Source organism: Electrona antarctica (assembly GCF_951216825.1).
Source record: "Electrona antarctica genome assembly, chromosome: 21".
Lineage (NCBI taxonomy): Eukaryota > Metazoa > Chordata > Actinopteri > Myctophiformes > Myctophidae > Electrona > Electrona antarctica.
The window spans coordinates 16,565,233-16,586,584 of NC_136802.1; the positions used below are offsets into that span (position 1 = coordinate 16,565,233).

A 21,352-nucleotide genomic window follows, 5' to 3' on the forward strand; every position below is an offset into this window, starting at 1 on the left:
AGGCCTTTTAGAATGATGTCAGATTTCTGTATGTGTCTCTCTGTGTCCCAGCCATGCCCAAATATGGAGTGTTGGGCTGTCACAACAGGCCAGACGGGACAATGCATATTATTGGACATTACATAAATGCAATGTAAATACACCAGATTTAGCAAAACTAGGCTGTGTTGTTGACAGCATATAATAAGGCTAAGCTGCATACTAACTAGGCTGTATATGTAACCAGAGCCTGTATACAGCACCGACGTCTGACGTCACTTTCAGGAGAGGGCGCCAGTACACAGGTTCATGTATTTTTGAGTGGTGTAAACCACTCCTACGACTGGCTTTGTTAGTTTACGTGTCTGTCTGTCTGTCTGTCTGTCTGTCTGTCTGTCTGTCTGTCTGTCTGTCTGTTCCAAAAAAATGAGCATGGTTGCTACGGTCACCCAGTTCACCCGGGTGTGATTTCATTACGTCAGACATTACGTCAGACCACAGCTGATCAGGCTATATAATACCTTACACCACTCAGTTCACACAGGTGTGATTTTTTTATTTACATTGAAATCACCATACGGCGATTTTAGGTCGCTTCATATAAGAACTGTGTTTGAAAAATAAACCGATCATCCCGGCCTTTCTGTCAGGGGGGTGACTGTGCGTCGTTAATGATGTCCATTCATATTTCATACAGCCAGTTTCTGGAGAAAATGGAATTACTTTGGCCGCAAAAGCCTTGAAACTACATATGAAAGCAATGTCGCTGCTAATATACATCACGTCAACACATTGCATTCCTGAGATTCTCCATTGACGTAAGCTCAGCTGGCTGGCGGTGACTCGACTCGTACTAACCACGAAACATTAAATATCAATACAAAGAAATTAAAAAAAAAACATAATTAACATGTCAGTTTCTGTTGTGCGACGGGCAGCTGCAACCACCGCCTATGTAGTCTCTGGGTTGTTTGATTAGTTTCGCTTATTGTGTTACTCTTTGGGTATTTTTGTACATTTCCACCTTCAGTCGATGCTTCATATCCATATGAGTGAAAAGGCTGGGATGATCGGTTTATTTTTCAAACACCGTTCTTATATGAAGAGATCTAAAATCCCCCTATGGCGATTTCAATGCAAATAAAAAGTACACAAACCTGTGGACTGGCGCCCTCTACTGACAGTGACGTCAGGACTTCGGTGCTCTATACAGGCTTGTTTGTCTACTGTTACTGCTACTGTGAGTTGTGACGGTGTACAGTATGTGGCTCTTGGTCAGCTCACTGTCTTTCTGCCTGACTTACTTACTTACTCGAAGCTTATGGTGTCTCTCTCAACCTGCTCCACAGGTACACGAGCCAGGGTGATGACCCCAGACCCACAAGCTGCCCTGAGTCCATTCTCCTTTGACATGCTGTGAATGCTGGTTCCTAGAGCCTGTCCTAAATCCCTGACCACTGCACTACACCAGAATGCTATGTGCAGTACTAAACATCCAAGGCTCAGTGAGAAGATGACAGCCAGGAGAATGAGGCTGGTCGGTGCCATTGATACTGCCAGATGTATGGAGGATGGAGATGACTGCAGACCTCCACTAGGGCTCATCATGAACTAGAGAGAGAGCCTGAGGCTCTATCTTTATACATGGCATCCACAGTTTGACCCTGGCATCACTTACACAACTGATGAAGTCAAGTAAGACGGCTCAAGGTATAGGAACATTTTTGTTTTTACTTCTTTGCTGCTGCTGCTGCTGCTTGTATTGTATGCTTGTGTGTGTGATTCAAGCTGATGTAGCTATTATACTGTCATTTTGGGACCCAATGGCTGGGTGGCAATGAAACATGCCCAGTAACTGTTTCTGGCTCTGGAGTTGAATGCTGATGTGAATCTACAGTTTGTGTGTTGTGATCTGCTGTTGAATGTGTGAGTTGTAATGGGTATACTGTATGTGTATGTGGCTCTTGAAGTCTTGATCACTCAATAATCCTATGAGTGAATTTGCTATTTTCTTTTGGTTCGAGCTAGAGGTTTTGGGCTTTATAACATCCACCAATTCCAAATGTTAATTTTCAATTGAAGACTGATAAACAACACACAAGCACACAGTATGTTATGTTGTCATTGTTGTGGTTGCTGAGGTTTGGTGTGAGTAGTTGTAACAGGGTGGCTGTATCAATTGGTTCATGACTGGCATGGTGGCAAAGAATGTGGCAGATAAAGTATATGGACTTTTAATATTTGTCTTGTTCAAGGATAAACCACCCGAAACACACTGAATACACCCACATAGTAATGCAGCATATTAACCCCTTGAGTATGCGCCCTTGAGCACGGCATGAAACCCCTCGAGTATATCTGACTGAACTAACTCTGCAAGCTACGTATCATTAATATACAGTACTAACGACATGAAAAACGCGAAATCCATGAATATAGTATGTCGATTTTTCATATTTTCTTTAATCATCGAAAATCATGAAAAACTACTATACTATTAGCTTTTATGACCATGACCATATTGCAGTTTTATTTAAAAATCTTCTTCTGGCCCTAATACATACATGCAGAGTCACATGTTTATGAAACGTTACAGTATGGTAGAGGATCATGCTGAAACCAGTCTTAACTCCAATTGTCCAAAAGAGGGTCGTTTGAAAATGTAAACTTTGAAAAGGCATAACTCATGCCTCGTTTTGACTCATGCAAAATACATCTGTCACTTTGACAGTTTTACTCTTATGCAGCTGTACACAAGATGTAACAATAAACAACACATATTTCAAAGTATAATAGTTGATAGATTTATATAAATACAGCTAGATGCAGGTTATACATTTGGTTTGTATAAATACAGGTATAGGTAAACAGTAGGTAAATGTATATAAATAATAAATACAAGTAGATACACAACTACAGTATAAGAGAGAGATTTATATAAATACAATATAAGAGGTAGATTTATAGATGCATAAAAATTCAGGTAGATACAGTATAGAACATACATTTGTAGATCTACATTAAACAGATCAAGTATGGAAGATTTCACAGTACAACTACCTGACTTTAATCATTGATCAAGATCAGTACAACTGACTGACTGACTGACTGACTGACTGACTGACTGACTGAAGTGATCCTAATAGTTAGGATGAGATGTAACGCATCAATTAAGTACATTCAACTACGTTTAATTTATATTAGAGATGCACGATATAATCGGTAGCGTATCGGAATCGGCCATAAAAATACCATATCGGATCGGTCTCAAAATAATACATATTATTTTCACCGATATTGACTATGCAATGTATGTGACCGTAAATGGCTAAATTCAAATTTTAATTTGTGTACTTATCTCATTCAGTAGTGAAAACAGAAACTTGGAATAAGAGTATATTTATTGATTGATTGAATACTTTATTAACAGGCTTGGGGCCAAGACCCTAAGGCCTAGCGGAATCGGTCAGAATCGGTATCGGCAGATATGACCCTGCAAATAATCAGAGATTGGTCATAATTTCATAATCGTGCACCCCTAATTTATATTCATTACATTTACAATTAGTAATATATGGTTAAATAATTAATGACTATTATTACTGCTCTGTTCTAACAGACAGACTGAGTACCTCCCCCCTCCTCTCTCTCTCTCTCTCTCTCTCTCTCTCTCTCTCTCTCTCTCTCTCTCTTCTTCACGGGTGCGACTCTTTTTTGGTGTTCCGTGGCTTGTTGCCTAGCAACATGTCCATCTCAGCGATGATGGGCGGAGTCAGCTGGGACACAACCTGACAGACAGACCGACAGACAGACAGGAGACTGTGTCATATGTTTCACCATTTTCCGTCTAATTAATGTCCTTGTAAAACAATTTACAGACAGACAGACAGACACATACCTTGATAGATCCTACATTTTCTAGAAGTTGTTCAGTGTTTGTGGCTCCAAGTAGAACTGTACTAACTCCTTCACTACGAAGACACCATGCTAGACAGACAGACAGACAGACAGACAGACAGACAGACAGACAGACAGACAGACATCAGTGACATCATCATTAAGTAATCTGACATCAATCATTCAGTAAAAAAACGGTGATTTATTAAAGGTACCCCACCATGAATTTAAAATCAAATGTATTATATAAATGTTGCCCTTTAATATATTTTTATACACACTGAAGCCTAAACAACCACTCAGATAATTCATTTTCATCTTCTCTGAGGGTGCTATTCCAAGGCATTCCAGCTGCATTTCAGATCCCTTTGGTGGATCTCTGTGAAAACGACATGCAGCTCAGGAGGAACGAGGTGAATTATTTATTTTATCATCACCTCCTTACATCTGCTATGAAGATGGCCAAATCAATCTAGGTCTCTGTATAGTGTATATAGCCTATACATTTTATATCTATTGAGCGATTTGCTTGGTGGAAACCATAGCGCCTGCTTGTCAACTGTCAACACACCATATTTCTTTACTACCGTGTCCCCGAAGGCAAAAAGTTATATGCACAAACGTACATATTCTTTTTGGTCAGCGGAACGTCTCGTCGACCCACAAAAATAAATCCAACCACTTAGTTCTAATGTCCTCGTCCTGCTTAGTTGGGATAATATGAGACTTGTAGAGTTCTTCAACAGCCTAAAACAGCAGACACTGTGAGTGTGACTAAAAACAATGGCAGTCGATGGATGCCATGCATAGTTTTCTTTTGCATAACAATGAGTTGGGTGAAGATAGAGTTAAAGTGATTTGCTGATGCCACAGTTTATAGTCAGTGTCATTGCAGAAAAAGTGACAGTAACACACACACACGCACGCACACTCACACGCATGAGCACACACACATTATCCAGGTTTGAACGTAACTTTACCGATAGCCAGCTGTGGAGGAGTGCAGTTGAGTCTTTCGGCCATCAGGCGGAGATCTTTGATTTTAGACAGCTGTTTCTTCCATTCATCACTACCCACTTTGTCTTTGAGCCACGAATAACCCTGTGTGCGGCCAAAAATAATGGGAAATGTCGACATTCAGTGGGCGTGGTTTTGACATGATGACGTCTTTGGGCCGGTGAAGACCACAAATGCCAGGACTGATTTTCCATGCCAGTCCGTGCCTAGGTATTGGCTTCCAATACTATTACTTCTATTCCACTCTACTCCACTACATCTCAGAGGCAAATATTGTACTTTTACTACACTTATTTGAAAACTTTAGTTACCAGTTACTTTGATTATTTTTACAAAACACCCATGGACCATGATGTTTGCAGATGACATTGTGATCTGTAGTGAGAGCAGTGAGCAGGCGGAGGAAAATCTAGAGAGGTGGAGATAGGAAAGGAGAGGAATGAAGGTTAGCCGCACACAGAATACATGTGTGTGAATGAGAGGAACCCAAGTGGAACAATGAGGTTACAGGGAGTAGATGTAAAAAAGGTGGGGGACTTTAAGTACTTGGGGTCAATATTTCAGAGCAATGGAGAGTGTGGAAAAGAGGTGAAGAAACGAGTGCAAGCAGGTTGGAATGGGTGGAGAAAAAAAGTGTCGGTGTGATGTTTGATAGGAAAGTATCAGCAAGAATGAAAGAGAAGGTGCACAAGCCGGTGGTGAGACCAGCTATGTTGTATGGTTTAGACTGAGACAGTCGCACTGAGGAAAAGACAGGGATCAGGAACGAGTACATCAGAGGGACAGCGCATGTCGGATGTTTTGGAGATAAAGATAGAGGCCAGACTGAGATGGTTTGGACATGTACATTGTACAGAGGAGGGATAGTGAGTATAGAGAGTCGGTAGAAGGATGTTGAGGTTGGAACTGAGGAAGACCAAAGAGAAGATTTATGGATGTAGTGAAAGTGGACATGATGTTAGTTGGTGTGAGAGAAGAGGAGGCAGAGTACAGGGTGAGATGTAATGCACAATCTATACGTAAAGCACTTTGGATAAAAGCGCTATATAAATGCTCCATTTACCAATATTTTGTCATTTTACTCAAGTATATTTTGAATTCCTACATTCTACATTGCACACTTTTTTATGTGTGCGTGCGTGCGTGCGTGCGTGCGTGCGTGCGTGCGTGCACATACGTGTGTGTTATGTATACCTTCATTGAAGCTCTTGAACCATCTGGAATTCCTTCATCATATTTACCCGTTAACAAACCACAAGCCAGAGGAGACCAGGCCATGACCCCTACACCTGCACGCACACACACACACACACGCACGCACACACGCACGCACAAAACCAAGTTGGTGGTGATTGCCGCAGTGTGTGTGCATGTGTGAATGTGTGTGTGTGTTTGTGCGTGCGTGCGTGCGTGCGTGCGTGCGTGCGTGCGTGCGTGCGTGCGTGCGTGCGTGCGTGCGCACCTATCTTGTGGTAGAGATCAGGAAGTTGTCGTTCTATTTTGTCTCGTTGGAAGTAGTGATACTCTGACTGTTCACATACGGGTGGTATGAGATTAAACTGTCTGGCTACTGCATACGCCTCCTGATAGAGAGAGAGAGAGAGAGAGAGAGAGAGAGAGAGAGAGAGCATAACATAACATTACAGTACATACAGTACAGTACAGGACACGTGTGTTGGCTCATACTAGTACAAAGAAAACAGCAGCCTTTATTCACTTGTAATACTGTAGACCGCGCCCGTCTGCCTATCGGGTCGCAACTCGAACAGCTCTGAGTCGGCTAAGGGAACTTTGCAATGTTCAACACGGCACTCGCGCGCTTTAGTGCGCTCGTTGGTGGGGCCTCATTTTTTCCCATAGAGATTTCCAAAAATATTTATATCAATTATTTTAAGCCTAGAATCAAGCCTTCCAGGCTCCTGGTGAATCATGACCATAAAACGTTTGATTCTGTGAGAGAAAAACAATTAAAAACCATCTGTTTAGTGGTCTCAAAAACAAAATGTCACAGAATCAAAGATTTTCTGGTCATGAATCAACAGGATCCTGGATGGCTTGATTCTAGGCTTACAATAATTGATAAATATTTCAAGAATTCTCTATGGCAGAGGTCCCCAAACTTTTTTGGCCGTGCACCCCTGTTACCTCCTGACCTAGCTGACGCACCCCCCAACGCCAAGTCACGTTGTATTTGGCCGAAAATTATACACTTTTTAATATGATTATGGCAAATAATCACAGAATGTCACTGCACTGAGAGACATACAGCTGCTGCATACTCCCGCAGCTGCTCTATACGTACATCTCCTTACGACAGTTGTTTACTGGATTTTTCCGTTTGGGTTAAATTACACTATAAAACCGCCATTACCCTTTTCATGTCACGCACCCCCCAGTTCACGCACCACAAGGGGTGCACACACACACACACACACCACAGTTTGAGAACCCCTGCTCTATGGGAAAAATGAATGGCCCGCCTATTTTTGTAATGGAACCAGAAAGTGGCCGCCACTGCTATGACCTATATAGCGCGTGGCGTAGCAGTACTGTACCATGATCTCGATGACGTTCCATCGTGACGTCCCCCAGTACATGGCCATGCCTTGCTCAATGACAAAGGTCATCGCACGCACAACCTCTGAAAATGCATGCACGCACGGACACACACACACACACACACACACACACACACACACACACACACACACACACACACACACACACACACACTCTCTCTCACACACACAAAGTACATTAAGTACATTAAAACATAAAAGTACATTTCAATTTGAGAGAGGGAGAGAGAAAACCAGAGGGCGGGCGCGCGCACGTGCGTGCGTGCGTGCGTGCGTGCGTGCGTGCGTGCGTGCGTGCGTGCGTGCGTGCGTACCTTCCATAGGTGAGTTGATGTCATTTCGATTTGCAAAAACAATGTCCACATAATCCAGTTGTAATCTGGAGAGAGATGCTCTGAGACCTCGCACGCACACACACACACACACACACACACACACACACACACACACACACACACACACACACACACACACACATACACTATAGAACTTGTAAGCTATGAACTATATTATTGTCTATTATCTATACTTGAAATAATATTTAGTGTCAGATTATTGGTGTACAGTAGCTGGTAAATATCAACCGTCCATTCTGCTGGGAAATTCAACAAAAATTGCTGAACATAGTTTAGAGAGAGAGAGAGAGCATACATGTACAAAAGTATTGACATCAAAATTGTATATAGTACAGCTTTAAGTAAATGTACTTAGTTACTTTCCACCATTGGTTTTATAATAACTCTTGAACAGAGAGTTGAGGACACACATGTCACCGTTTGACTTCATAATTGTGACCTTGATTCAAATATCACTTCTTTTTTGTTTTGTTGTGATAATCCTCCCTGCTATAGCGTGTGCTGACCATATAAGGAGTTCCTCCCTGTCCCCAGTTAACCCCTGGGGTCAAAACACCTTAGGTTTTGTTTTTGACTAGGTGGCCCATGCAGCCTTCATCCAATCGAGCGGGGGCGGGCCTTGGTTTGCGTGCTGTTGGCCTGTTGCGTGTCCCCCCCACAGTAGTGCGTACATGTGCACATCTTGTTACCGGGGCAGACCGGGTTTTCCAAATCACCCAAATCACTGAATGCTTTAAGGAGAAAACGTATACCTTCAATGATGTGTTTCCTTGACAAACCCCTCTCTGTCTCCGCCCTGCAAAACACACACACACGCGCACACACACACACACACACACACACACACACACACACACACACACACACACACACACACACACACACACACACACACACACACACACACACACACACACACACACACACACACACACGTTCATGAAGATGAAGATGTAATGAAATTAATATGAATAGAATGATGATGGCTGAACTTACGGTCCTCCCCAGTAGATCTTAGTGGTCACTACATAAGTAGACCTCCTGAGAGAGAGAGAGAGAGAGAGAGAGAGAGAGAGAGAGAGAGAGAGAGAAAGCTTACAATTTTGACACCATCAGTTATATAGTATTACTATGACGGATGAACCAGACAGACAGACAGATATTCACCCCCAGCCTTTGTGTTTTAGAATTTTCCCTAAAGTTGTTTCTGCCCTGAGAGAGAGAGAGAGAAAGAGAGAGAGGTATACGTTGTTATTTTCATTATGATTATTATTGTTGTTATTATTTGTTATTGCTAATGGGTTGTTGTTTACCTTCCTGATGCGTAAACCTCTGCAGTGTCGAACAGGTTCACGCCACTGTTGTAGGCTGTGGTCACTACACACTCTGCCGTCTGCGCATACACACATATTATATTATACACTACACACTCTGCCGTCTGCGCATACACACACATTATATTATACACTACACACTCTGCCGTCTGCGCATACACACACACATTATATTATACACTAGACACTCTGCCGTCTGCGCATACACACACATTATATTATACACTACACACTCTGCCGTCTGCGCATACACACACACACATATTATACTACACACTCTGCCGTCTGCGCATACACACACATTATATTATATACAATACACACTCTGTCAATGTACCATTTACGTATCCAGTCTCTAGAATGAATATTGAAATTGTGGATGAATTAAGTAAAATTAGATGGGAATAGACACACACACACACACACACACACACACACACACACACACACACACACACACACACACACACACACACACACACGGTACCTCATCAGAAATCTGTGATCCAAATGTTACCCAGGTTCCTGCAAAACAGCAGCATGCATGTTCAATTCCTGTGTGCGTGCATTTACGCGCAACGTTTGCGTGCGTGCGTGCGTGCGTGCGTGCGTGCGTGCGTACGTGCGTACGTGCGTGCGTGCTTACCCAGTCCTAAGCAGGATACTCTCAGTCCAGATTTCCCCAGATACCTGAAACAAACATAACATTAAACAGTGTGTCAAATCATTTTCATTTTAATCAGCCGTTTGTTTAGTGTTTCAGCAGCAGTAGGATGTTATGTAGTCCTACATCATACCTTACACCAGTGGTTTTCAACCCTTTTCATATCAAGGCATTTATATCCGGCATTTTTTTAGATTTGATGAGATTTAGCCTCTCAGACGCAAGACTTTGAATATTTTGTTGTCGTTGGATAAGATTTTGTCCACATCTCTCCATGCTGTATTGATGTTGGTACCATAGGAGAAATAATATCAATCAAAATATCAATTCTTCTACATTCTCTAATTGCATAGACTTAAATTAAGTAATGCAGAGATGTATAACAATAATTTCACAAGGACACATTTGGTTTCATTTTACGCTCTCCAGAGTTAAAGATCTAATAAAGGTTCAACATTTGGTTACCAACTTGGCCATCATTTAGCTGCATGGGGACCACCTGGAACCTCCAAGAACCACTGGTTGTATACAACTTGTAAACTCTACCCAACTATGCCTCCTGCTGGTCTATTTTAGAGGGAACTCCTATCTAAATATGGACCTGAGCTAGTAAACAATAAACCTCAGCTAGGGATGTCCCGATCACGTTTTTTTGCTCCCGATCCGATTCCGATCATTTGAAAATGCTGGGATCGGCCCCGATTTCCGATCACGTGATCGGATCGGGAGAACCCTATAGTTGCAGCAATATGAGAGCATCTAATGGCAGAGCCATTTGACAACATTTTTACAAGTAACATTTCGTTAACTTGATCAAATATGGACCCTGAGCACATTCCCAGTTTGAAAATGAGGAGTGGTGGAGCTGACAGGGCAAGAAATCTGCCTCATTGACGGCAAACTGTTGGGAGAGCGCTGGCGCTTTGGCATGGGGGGGGGGGGTCAATGTTCCAATCCGTATCACCGGATAATCAGCAAAGACCTCCGAACATCGTGCGTTTTATCCAAACCATGGAGAACTCAAGCTATTCAGCTTTTTAGTCAGCCTGTATAAAGGGAGGTGAACGGTAGTGTGGATGCGCAAACCCGTCTAGGATCACTAAAGAAGGAAAGGCCAAGCCAAAAAAAAAGAAAAAATAAAGAAATCAGTGATCCGGTTTGATATCAATAATAAAGCTTATCTGACGGAACATTGCGCCAATAGCGGTTGCCGGTTGGATTCTAATTGGTGGAACGTTCCGTCACGACACGAGCAGTTAATTTGTTAAAGTCAAAAGGGAGACATCAAAGAGGAAGGATGGATAGGGACGGATCAACATATGGAATGGCAGATCAGGTTCTGACATATATCGATATATGGAGATCTAAGGGTTTGATGTTTGAGGTCTGATGTAGAGTTGCTGGCCAATATTGATGACATCAGGGATCAGGGATCTTCATACTGTATATGGGCTTAACTGCGACATCTCAGGGTCTCCACATCTCCATCCCTGATGATGTCACATGATGTCACGAGACCTGGGCACCTACGGTACCCGACACACATCGTATGCACGATTCCATAGTTAACTGTAACCTTCGGTCACAATTACTACTACTACTACACTACTTTAGACAAAACATAACTATTGTCTAATGTCTATATGGCCTGAACTAAGGACTGGCTATGACTACTGTGTGTGTGTGTGTGTGTGTGTGTGTGTGTGTGTGTGTGTGTGTGTGTGTGTGTGTGTGTGTGTGTGTGTGTGTGTGAGTGTGTGAGTGAGTGAGTGAGTGAGTGAGTGTGCGCGTGTGCACGCGTTAATCACAGTTAATCTGTGATTAAGTCTCTGTGATTAAAACAGCTGTTGGTCACACACACAGAGGGGCATTGACGTTTAGCTTTGTGACCTTTGAACTCTACGTGTCAGTGTGTGATTGTTACACAATCAGGACGACTCCATTTTGTGTCTCAGTATACATTATTGACATAATATATTGTCTCCTAGCCAGATGGCCTGAAACATCCTCACAGCACAACAGGAAAGAGCCCTGAATAGAGTCTAAACACAAGAACGCTATGAATGGCACTATAGGTGTCACATTGACGGACCGCATCAGAATTGTGGTCCTCTACAAGTGTACAGGGACCTACCACGGGTCACAGACAAAGTCAGAGAGGCACCCAGAACTTGAGGCAAAGTAAATTGACTCCATGGGAGCCAACCCAGGGCAAAGCCAGGAGGGGAAAGAAGCGCATCACCTACGTACAAGCACTGCAACGTGACAGCGTATAGCTAACAACACTGTAGAGCCCAAGAACCTGATGTTGGACATGAGAGTTCAGGGCAGCGATCAGCAATCCTGCAGGTGTTGGCTAGAGTAGACCACACTCTCGCATCATCATCATCATCGTCGTGGTCGACAAATGTTCTCTGTGTGTGTGTGTGTGTGTGTGTGTGTGTGTGTGTGTGTGTGTGTGTGTGTGTGTGTGTGTGTGTGTGTGTGTGTGTGTGTGTGTGTGTGTGTGTGTGTGTGTGTGTGTGTGTGTGTGTGTGTGTGTGTGTGTGTGTTTCTCTCCTCACCTGTACATCATGTTGGTATGATGACCCTTAGTCTCCTTCGTGTGGGAGTGGCCTAACAGGGTGTGGCGGCTGGGAGGCGGAACTTTGTGTTTGACAGATTGACAGGTGTTGTTGTTTAGGCCGCCTCCCCTCTTCAGAGGATGCTCGCCCAGTGCCCCTCCCAAGCCCATGTTGCACGCTATGGACACCTGCATTCTAGCAACCGTTACTTGTCTGTCTGTCTGTCTGTCTGTCTGTCTGTCTGTCTGTCTGTCTGTCTGTCTGTCTGTCTGTCTGACTATCACTATCTTACAAACTAACTGAACTTTCTGCCTGTCCCAACGTCCGTCTGTCGTTCCGTCCGTCTGTCCTTCCTTCTCGTCATCTGTCTACTACGGTCTCTTCCAGTACAAAGACATTGGTCTCACAGTCACAAACATAATAATAGTAGCAACAATGAAACAGGGGAAAAAAAGAATCAAAAAAGGAATATTCCACAAGTCCGTCCTGTTGTTGTTAATGTGTCCTCAAACCCATCGACCCAACAACTGAGAGAAAGAGATGATGATAACCCCCTCCCCCTGCTCTCTCTCTCTCTCTCTCTCCCCCCTCTCTCTCTCTCTCTGTGTGTCAGTTGGAGGACAAATCATATACTGTCCTGCTCAACATGACTCCACTGTACGCCTGAATGCACGTGTGTGTGTGTGTGTGTGTGTGTGTGTGTGTGTGTGTGTGTGTGTGTGTGTGTGTGTGTGTGTGTGTGTGTGTGTGTGTGTGTGTGTGTGTGTGTGTGTGTGTGTGTGTGTGTGTGTGTGTGTGTGTGCACGCAACCAGTTGCAACCTTAACAAGTACAACAGTTTCAATGATTAGGAACACGCACACGTGCGCGCACACACATGTGCGCGTCTCTGTGCGGTCAGCTAGCATGTTAATTCACATCAGCACACTGTACCTACCTTGGCCCTTTAAGCACTGTGTGTGTGTGTGTGTGTGTGTGTGTGTGTGTGTGTGTGTGTGTGTGTGTGTGTGTGTGTGTGTGTGTGTGTGTGTGTGTGTGTGTGTGTGTGTGTGTGTGTGTGTGTGTGTGTGTGTGTGTGTGTGTGTGTGTGTGCGCAACCTTGCGTGTCTTCAGGGACCAATCGGCATTAATACTGTATAAGATGTCATTGGCACGCCTATAATCGTCTTGTTGTTGGTTGTAACCTATATCCTTCACCCGTGTGAAGTGAGGGGCGGTTTTGTCATCATACATACATCAACACATCCCGGCCAATCTCTTTTGGTGTCCTCAATTTTCTCTTTCTGTCCTCACTTTTTATCCTCAATTCCAATCCGGCCAATCACTTTTGACATCCTCAATATTCTTTCTAGATTTTTGTCTTACACAAACAAATTTACGTCATAATGTATCTGAGCAAATCGGTATTTTTGTCCTACACAAAGATTAGATTCCTATTGACAATGAATGTAGAATTTAAGTCATGGAATATCGACAGTGGAATATCTATATAATGGATTGCGTAATGCGTATACACTATAGAGTGCTATGTCGACATAAAATGCTATCTAAGTTACATACGTTGAGCCTTTGCATAGCCTGTAAGGTCGTCGAGGCTAGGGCAAGTGCTACGTACGGGCTAAGATGGAGTCTGAACAGGTGGGTTTTCAGTCTACGGCGGAAGATTGGGAGTGAGTCTGCAGTTCTGATTGCAATGGGAAGTGCATTCCATAGTTTTGGAGAGTTTAGGACGTGTGGAGCGTTGTCCCGGGGTTTTTAGTGAATGTTCTTCCAGCTTCCCTGCGTTGGCTGATGTGAGCACGTGGGAGGGTTTGTAGGGTCCGATCAAACAAGCAAGATATGGGGGTGCCATACCTTTGGTTGCTTTGAAGGCCAGCAGTGTGGTCTGACTTCCTTCCTGGACTACAAAGTCACACCTCCATGCAGCCTCCTCCTCTAAAGCATTATGGGAATTGTAGGAATTCAGAAATCCTGTCAAACCCTAACCTAGTCAAACACACAGACTTCATTCTTTTTCTGGCCATAGGGTGCAAATTTCATATAGAGGGAAGTCTGACATCACTTTCAGTAGAGGGCGCCAGTACACATGTTCATGTATTTTTTTATTTGCATTGAAATCCCCATAGGGGGATTTTAGGTCGCTTCATATAAGAACTGTTTGAAAAATAAACCGATCATCCCGGCCTTTCTGTCAGGGGGGTGGCTGTGCGTCGTTAATGATGTCCATTCATATTTGATACATCCAGTTTCTGGAGAAAATGTAATTAATGTGGCCGCAAAAGCCTTGAAACTACAAGGGTATAAGGCAAGCAATGTCGCTGCTAATATACGCCACGCCCAGCTGTCAACACATTGCGTTCCTGAGATTCCTCGTTGACGTAAGCTCAGCTGGCAGTGACTCGACTCGTAGTAACCACGAAACATTAAATATCAATACAAAAAATAAAAAACTTAATTAACATGTCAGTTTCTGTTGTGCGACGGGCAGGTGCAACCACCCCGCCTGCCACAGCCGCAGGTCGTCCAATGATCCCTGGGTCGGCGGTTCGAATCCCGGCTCCTCCTGTCCACATGTCGAAGTGTCCTTGGGCAAGACACTGAACCCCACATTGCCTCCAATGAGTTGGTCGGTGTGAGCTTGCCACCATTGGTGTGTGAATGTGGGAAGTGAGGACGCTTCACCTCCCAATGTATGAATGAATGAGCCATTGTAAAGCGCTTTGAGCACTTGGAAAAGTGCTATAAAAATGCAATTCATTATTACCCAGAAATGTAGTCTCTGGGTTGTTTGACTCGTTTCTAGCGCTTATTGTGTTACTCTTTGGGTATATTTGTACATTTCCACCTTCAGTCGATGCTTCTGTATGTACAGTTGTACACACACTATTTATACACACTGTGACACATTTAAACAAATAAGTGTTCAGAACCTATAAACCCTTGGATTTAGTGTGTGTACTTTGACCTCTGCTGGGGATTTAGTGGAACTGCAGTCTGCTGTAAGGCAATTTGAGAACCCATAAAAAAGAAAAGAAATCTGTCTCGGGAGATTAGCTGTAAAGCCTAGGCTATGCTACAGAAACGATACCTGCCGCTATTTAGATCCCTCAATAAAATGTGGTACTGTGCACATCGAAATGCAAGTGATTAGAAAACAACCTGTGTCTTCTTTTATATTCCTGAACCGATTATATGACAAAGGACGCAATCGTTCATAAATAGTGTTTGTTCATGAGCTGGTCCAGCCGGTTCCAATCATTGCCATGTATTTAATTGAACACACACACACACACACACACACACACACACACACACACACACACACACGGCCACTAACAGTATACCCTGCACTGCGTGCGTGCGTGCGTACGTACGTACCTGTAGCTCATGGGTGTGTGTTCGGCGGTGCAGTCTTTGAGACTGAGCTGACATTCGTTCAGGTAGAGCTCCAGGCGTTTCCGCTCCATGAGCCTCCTCGCTGCCTCCAACACCTGAGCAGAGCAGGTGTAAAGTAATTAAGTACATTTATTTGATTGATTGATTGATTGAAGTATTTATTAACAGTTTGCAGAAGGGGTACATTTCACATGAAAGCACAACTCAATACAAAGACTGTTACTGTGGACGACACACTGATAAAGCATTACACTTGTTTACAACAGGGTCCACCTTTTTCAATTCATCAGAACCTTTAGAGATGTACAAATATACACTTCTATATAAAAACAACAACATGAAATCATGTAAGGAGGTAAAAAGGGAAAATAAACAAACATACAGGAAGTGGGTGGGGGGTGATTCTGATTTTACGGGGGCCAGTTTCGAATTGCAGCCGTCCGTAGGTGACTTTGAGAGCGGTTTTGAAGGGGTCAAGGGATTTGCATGTCTTAATGGCTGTTGGTAGGGCGTTCCACATTTTGGTGGCATAGGAGCGCAATTAATTTAGTCCCTTGTTTGTGCCGAATCTGGGTTGCACAAGGTTTGTTGAACTACTTCTGGTGTTGTGGGTGTGAACTTCGTTGACATTAAGGAAGTATTTACCTAAGTATTTAGGTACATGGGTATCCTGGTGGTGTAGCAAATCTTGTGGACCACACCCATTGCATGATGCTGTACTCTGTCGTCAACCCTAAGCCATTCCAGCCTGTCAAAATGGGCAGGCGTGAGGTGGGTTCGGGGAGTGAGGCCAAGTAGTAGCCTTTGTAGGCCAAGTCTGGAGCCTTGTTTTAAGGGCCTTTGAGGTGCTGTGGTACCAAGAGGTGCATGCATAGTCGAAGATTTACTCAAGTACAATTTTGAGGAACAACATATTTTCAGATGGGGGTCGGCGGCCAATTACATATAAATATTTGGGGGTCCTTGACATGAAAATGTTTGAGAACGACTGACATAGAAACATAGGATTTTCAGAAAACGGTTAGGATTTAGAAGCCTTTATTTTTTTTTTAGAATCAGCCTCAGGTCTAGTAAAACAATTGAATCCATTTTCCACCACGTTTACGGCACCTGAGAGGCGAACTCAGACTCCTCCTTATGCCTCTCCCTCTGCCGCTGCTTGGATTCCCTCTGGTCTTCCACTGCTCCCGCTGCACCTCCTCCTCCTGTGGGTTGGAAAGGCTTGGAATTTGTCTTTTTCTCTTTCTTCCTGATGTTTTATAGCTATGCACTAGTGATGGGAGATTAATCGGCAAACACATCGGTATCGGCTCGATTCTAGTTGTTTTTAGATCAATCGGCATTGGTTCGATAAATCAATCAGACCGATGAATTAATCGGTCCGATTAATTGGTCTGTCTTTACAGATAAACAAGCCCAAAGTAACAGCTTGAACACATCTACAAGCTCACAATCTGACTTGCCTAAGCCTGCAGTGCAGATACCCTGTTACATGTATTTTTCAGAATGGACAAAAACTTTGAAAACTTTAAATGGGACATCCTACACAATGGGTAATTGTACTGTTGGTACTTTAAGTACATTTTGAAGCCAATACTTTTGTACTTTTTCCCCCATTAAAATATTGAATTCCAGACTTTTACTTGTAATGGAGTATTTCTACTTGATACTTTTACTTCTAGGTAAAACATGCGAGTACGTTTTCCCACCACTGACCTCCTCCTGCTGCTCCTCTCGTGGTGGGTTTGGGTTTCTTGGTGAATCCGTAGAGTTCCTCCACAGAGAACTTCCCTCCTTTACCGCCCGAAGGCCCGGCTGTTACGGACGCCCGGCCTGCAAACATCTCGCTGAACGCCGAACAAAACAACTCACACCAACAACAAAGTATCTATTGCACTTGACGAGGGTTTTGGCCTCCACTGAATTGGTGAGTGATAATGGCAAACTTTCTTAAAATAATGGCCTATGTTATTTATTTGAGGAAAATGGTATTTTTGCCGAAGGTCAGGTCAGATCCTCATGAGTGACACTGGCCACCACTGGTAAAATCAACTATCTCCTAATTGAAAAGGATCATGCTGATCCCGCCCCTTTTATTATAATGACTTAGGCCATCATTTTAAGAAGGCGATGCAAGCTAATACGAACCACTAAAGCTGAGTTACTGGATGTTACTGTCAGTTATCACAGCACCAATAAGACGGTAATGGTAAACAGTCACGTGACTCCAACGAACAATGGTAATGATGAACGCTAACACAGTAGTAGAAGTTGTCTCTCTTGTTTCAAAGTTGTCACAAATCCAAACGGGACAATGAGGACGTTGTCAATGTGTCTGCTGTGGGTTTTCAGCTTTCAGCTCCCCTCAGTAGTTTGATCGTAATTCTGCAGAACCTCAGAGGGTTCTGCGATGGTTCCTCCCGAGGTTCTGCTGCCTGGTTGTGTCGGTACCGGTTCTGGTACAGAATGTGTTGTGTTTCCTCCTCTATGTTTAGAGTTCTGTTAGTGTCTGTCCTTCACACGTTCAACCTTCCCTCCGTCCAGGGTTCCTCATCTCCGCTCTTCAGCCGTTCAGCTCCAAATAATGTCCTCTAGCTGTGTCAACTCTGTGGAGTTCCTTAATTCTCCAACGTTCTGCGAGATGTGTTCTACCCTCTGTCACTTTGCAGGTAGTGTTTTATCTCGCTGTTTACACAGTTTTATCTCTCTCTCTCCTTCCCTCCCTCATTATGTTAAGTAGTAATATTAATCCTGTTGGGTTAATCCTAAAAGTCACAGATTAAAGGCATGATGTTCATTTTTATCTGTCGGTTGATCTGCCCAGTCTCCTCACTGTGTGTGTGTGTGTGTGTGTGTGTGTGTGTGTGTGTGTGTGTGTGTGTGTGTGTGTGTGTGTGTGTGTGTGTGTGTGTGTGTGTGTGTGTGTGTGTGTGTGTGTGTGTGTGTGTGTGTGTGTGTGTGTGTGTGTGTGTGTGTGTGTGTGTGTGTGTGTGTGTGTGTGTAATCTCCTACCAGGACTTCTTGTACAGTACATTCAGTACAGTATACTGCTAGTTTTCTATCCTACCAGGACCTCTGCTGATGGTTTTCGCCATTATAATTGGTTTGTGGCGTCGTCCACGCTGAGGGTAGTGCAGTCATTAACCCATTTTGACCTGAGATCAGATTCTAAAAATGTCTTCTACATCCTGACAGTTTTCTGAAAAAGCTATGTTTCTATGTCAGTCGTTCTTCGATTAAAACAAAATAGCAGACCTACAAGCCCGTAGCGCACCACTCGGTGGCGCACTATGAGCTTGTAGATCTGCTATTTTTCAATAGCTAAAGCATAACATAATGCTAACACCAAAAGGGGTTCCCGCCCAGAATGGGTTTAATTAAAGTTGAGCAACATGAAGTATGGGAACTCAACCTGTGTGTTCATTGACTCAACGTGCACTCGGCTGTAGCAGTTTGTATCTTTGATGTGAGCACGATTCACGAGTGGTCACTGCTTTAGCCTTACACTAATTCAACTTACAGTAATATCGAGAAGGGGTTCAGTGGTTAGGGAGAGTCTGTATTCATGTGTGGTTTAACCTGTCTCTACTTTTATTACAAGTAAGACGCGCGAATGCGGGAAGCGAACGCAGCTCGTAAATTGCAATAACAACAATTAGAATAAATTACGTACTTTTTTTAAGGTTTTTTCTCTTTTTTTTTGTTTTTTTAAGATTTTTTTAAAGTTTTTTTTTAAGTTAAGTTTTTTTTAAAGATTTTTTAAGTTATGTTTTTTTTTAAGTTAAGTTGTGTGTGTGTGTGTGTGTGTGTGTGTGTGTGCGTGTGCGTGTGCGTGTGTTTTTGTGTGTGATACAGCTGCGCCCTCTGGTGGTGGGCGGGTGGTGTTACAGCGTGACACACACACAGACACAGACAGACAGACATGATCTGCTGGGTCTCATAGTAAATGCTCACTGCGTTCGCAATCACTGCATTCGCAATTAACCTTGTGATAAATTGCTCGTAATAAAGTCCATATTTTATATTTTGCATAAAGATTGTATATTTTAATAATAAGTCTGTGGTCCGTCTAGTGTGTATATTTAGCCTTCTACCAGGATCTCTAGTACTGCTGGTTTTATGTCCTACCCGGACCTCTAGTACTGATGGTTTTATGTCCTACCAGGACCTCTAGTACTGATGGTTTTATGTCCTACCAGGACCTCTAGTACTGATGGTTTTATGTCCTACCAGGACCTCTAGTACTGATGGTTTTATGTCCTACCAGGATCTAGTACTGCTGGTTTTATGTCCTACCAGGACCTCTAGTACTGATGGTTTTCTATCCTACCAGGACCTCTATAGTACTGATGGTTTTATATCCTTCTGCATAATGCGTTCCTGGTTGTTGGTATATGCGCTGTTTGCTCCCACCGCCACCCCAGCACCACCGGTGGGCTCTGCCATTAGTTGTGTGTGTGTGGGAATCTCCTACCAGGACTTATTGTACAATACATTCAGTACAGTATAGAAGTCAGTCATAATTAACTTTTCCATGGTACTTTTTTTTAACCTTTTCGATAGGTTTGTATTGTTATTTATTTACTGTTTTTATTTAAGTGTATTGTGGAACAGCCCCCAATCTAAGTTTTCACATTGCATGTACTTGTACATCTGTGTGACAATAAACATCTTGAATCTTGAATCACCTGACAGATAGGAGAGTACAAGAGAAGAGACACAGATTATACAGTGTATTTTGACAGCATGCCTGCAATGCTGGTGAAATACCACTGGATGTCAGTGTAACGATGTTACTGTAACATCAATAATAATAATAATATAATTATTATTACTAGAGCGGTGCCCCTGGGGCACTGGCCTACTTGGAACGATGCAAGTTTGAAATGCATGCCCCGCCAAGTTTATTATGCATGCATGTGTCTCTTTTATGCCCATGGAGTTCTTTGTCAGGCATGCCCCAAATACGGAGTCTATGCAGTGATGTCAGCTGTGTCCCCTTTTATGCGTTCTTTGTCAGGCTTGTTAGTTCATTCATTCATTCATTCATTCGTGTTTGCTGCTGTGGTTTCACCTAGCTGACATGGGTATCAGTTGTGGACGGTAACAAAGTAACATTTACTTGGCACTGACATTTTTGTGTAGTTCCTGTACTTCACTTGAGTATAATTTGTATTTTTGGATACGTATATGCCAAATATTGTACTTTTGACTTGACCACATTTCTACCAAGGGAAAAATAGTACATTATGAATTAACCGCTTAAAGCTCTATTTCACTTAGTAAAATCTTTGATTCTTTTGGGAAAATGCAAATTCCAATACAGCAATGCATTGATATATAAATAGAAAATGTACTTTGTAATTTACACTTTTGAACACAACACAAGTATTATTAAAACCACACAATGCACACAGAGTCTGGTTGGGACAGAGGAAGCAGCGGGCGCTCTTTATTGATTTACTTCCATTTGCTGTGAGCTAGCATTCATGGATATACATAACTTGTACTGTACACACGCAATACACAAGCCTTCAACACTTAAAAGTACTATAGCCACCCAAACT

General features: G+C 43.0%; 1 protein-coding gene across 1 annotated transcript; it reads right to left on the reverse strand.

Annotated features, from left to right (window-relative positions):
• Positions 1-3,674: 3,674 nt before the first annotated feature.
• LOC306914234 (voltage-gated potassium channel subunit beta-2-like) lies at positions 3,675-17,628 on the reverse strand (the record flags this gene model as incomplete). The annotated part of the gene is made up of 16 exons (XM_079491226.1): positions 3,675-3,767; positions 3,878-3,966; positions 4,857-4,977; positions 6,088-6,182; positions 6,356-6,476; positions 7,449-7,534; positions 7,787-7,873; positions 8,581-8,624; positions 8,825-8,869; positions 8,996-9,040; positions 9,142-9,221; positions 9,650-9,687; positions 9,809-9,852; positions 15,768-15,880; positions 16,896-16,990; positions 17,502-17,628. 16 exons carry the CDS (start codon positions 17,626-17,628, stop codon positions 3,675-3,677), a joined length of 1,323 nt encoding a protein of 440 aa, XP_079347352.1.
• Between the last annotated feature and the right edge of the window lie 3,724 nt (positions 17,629-21,352).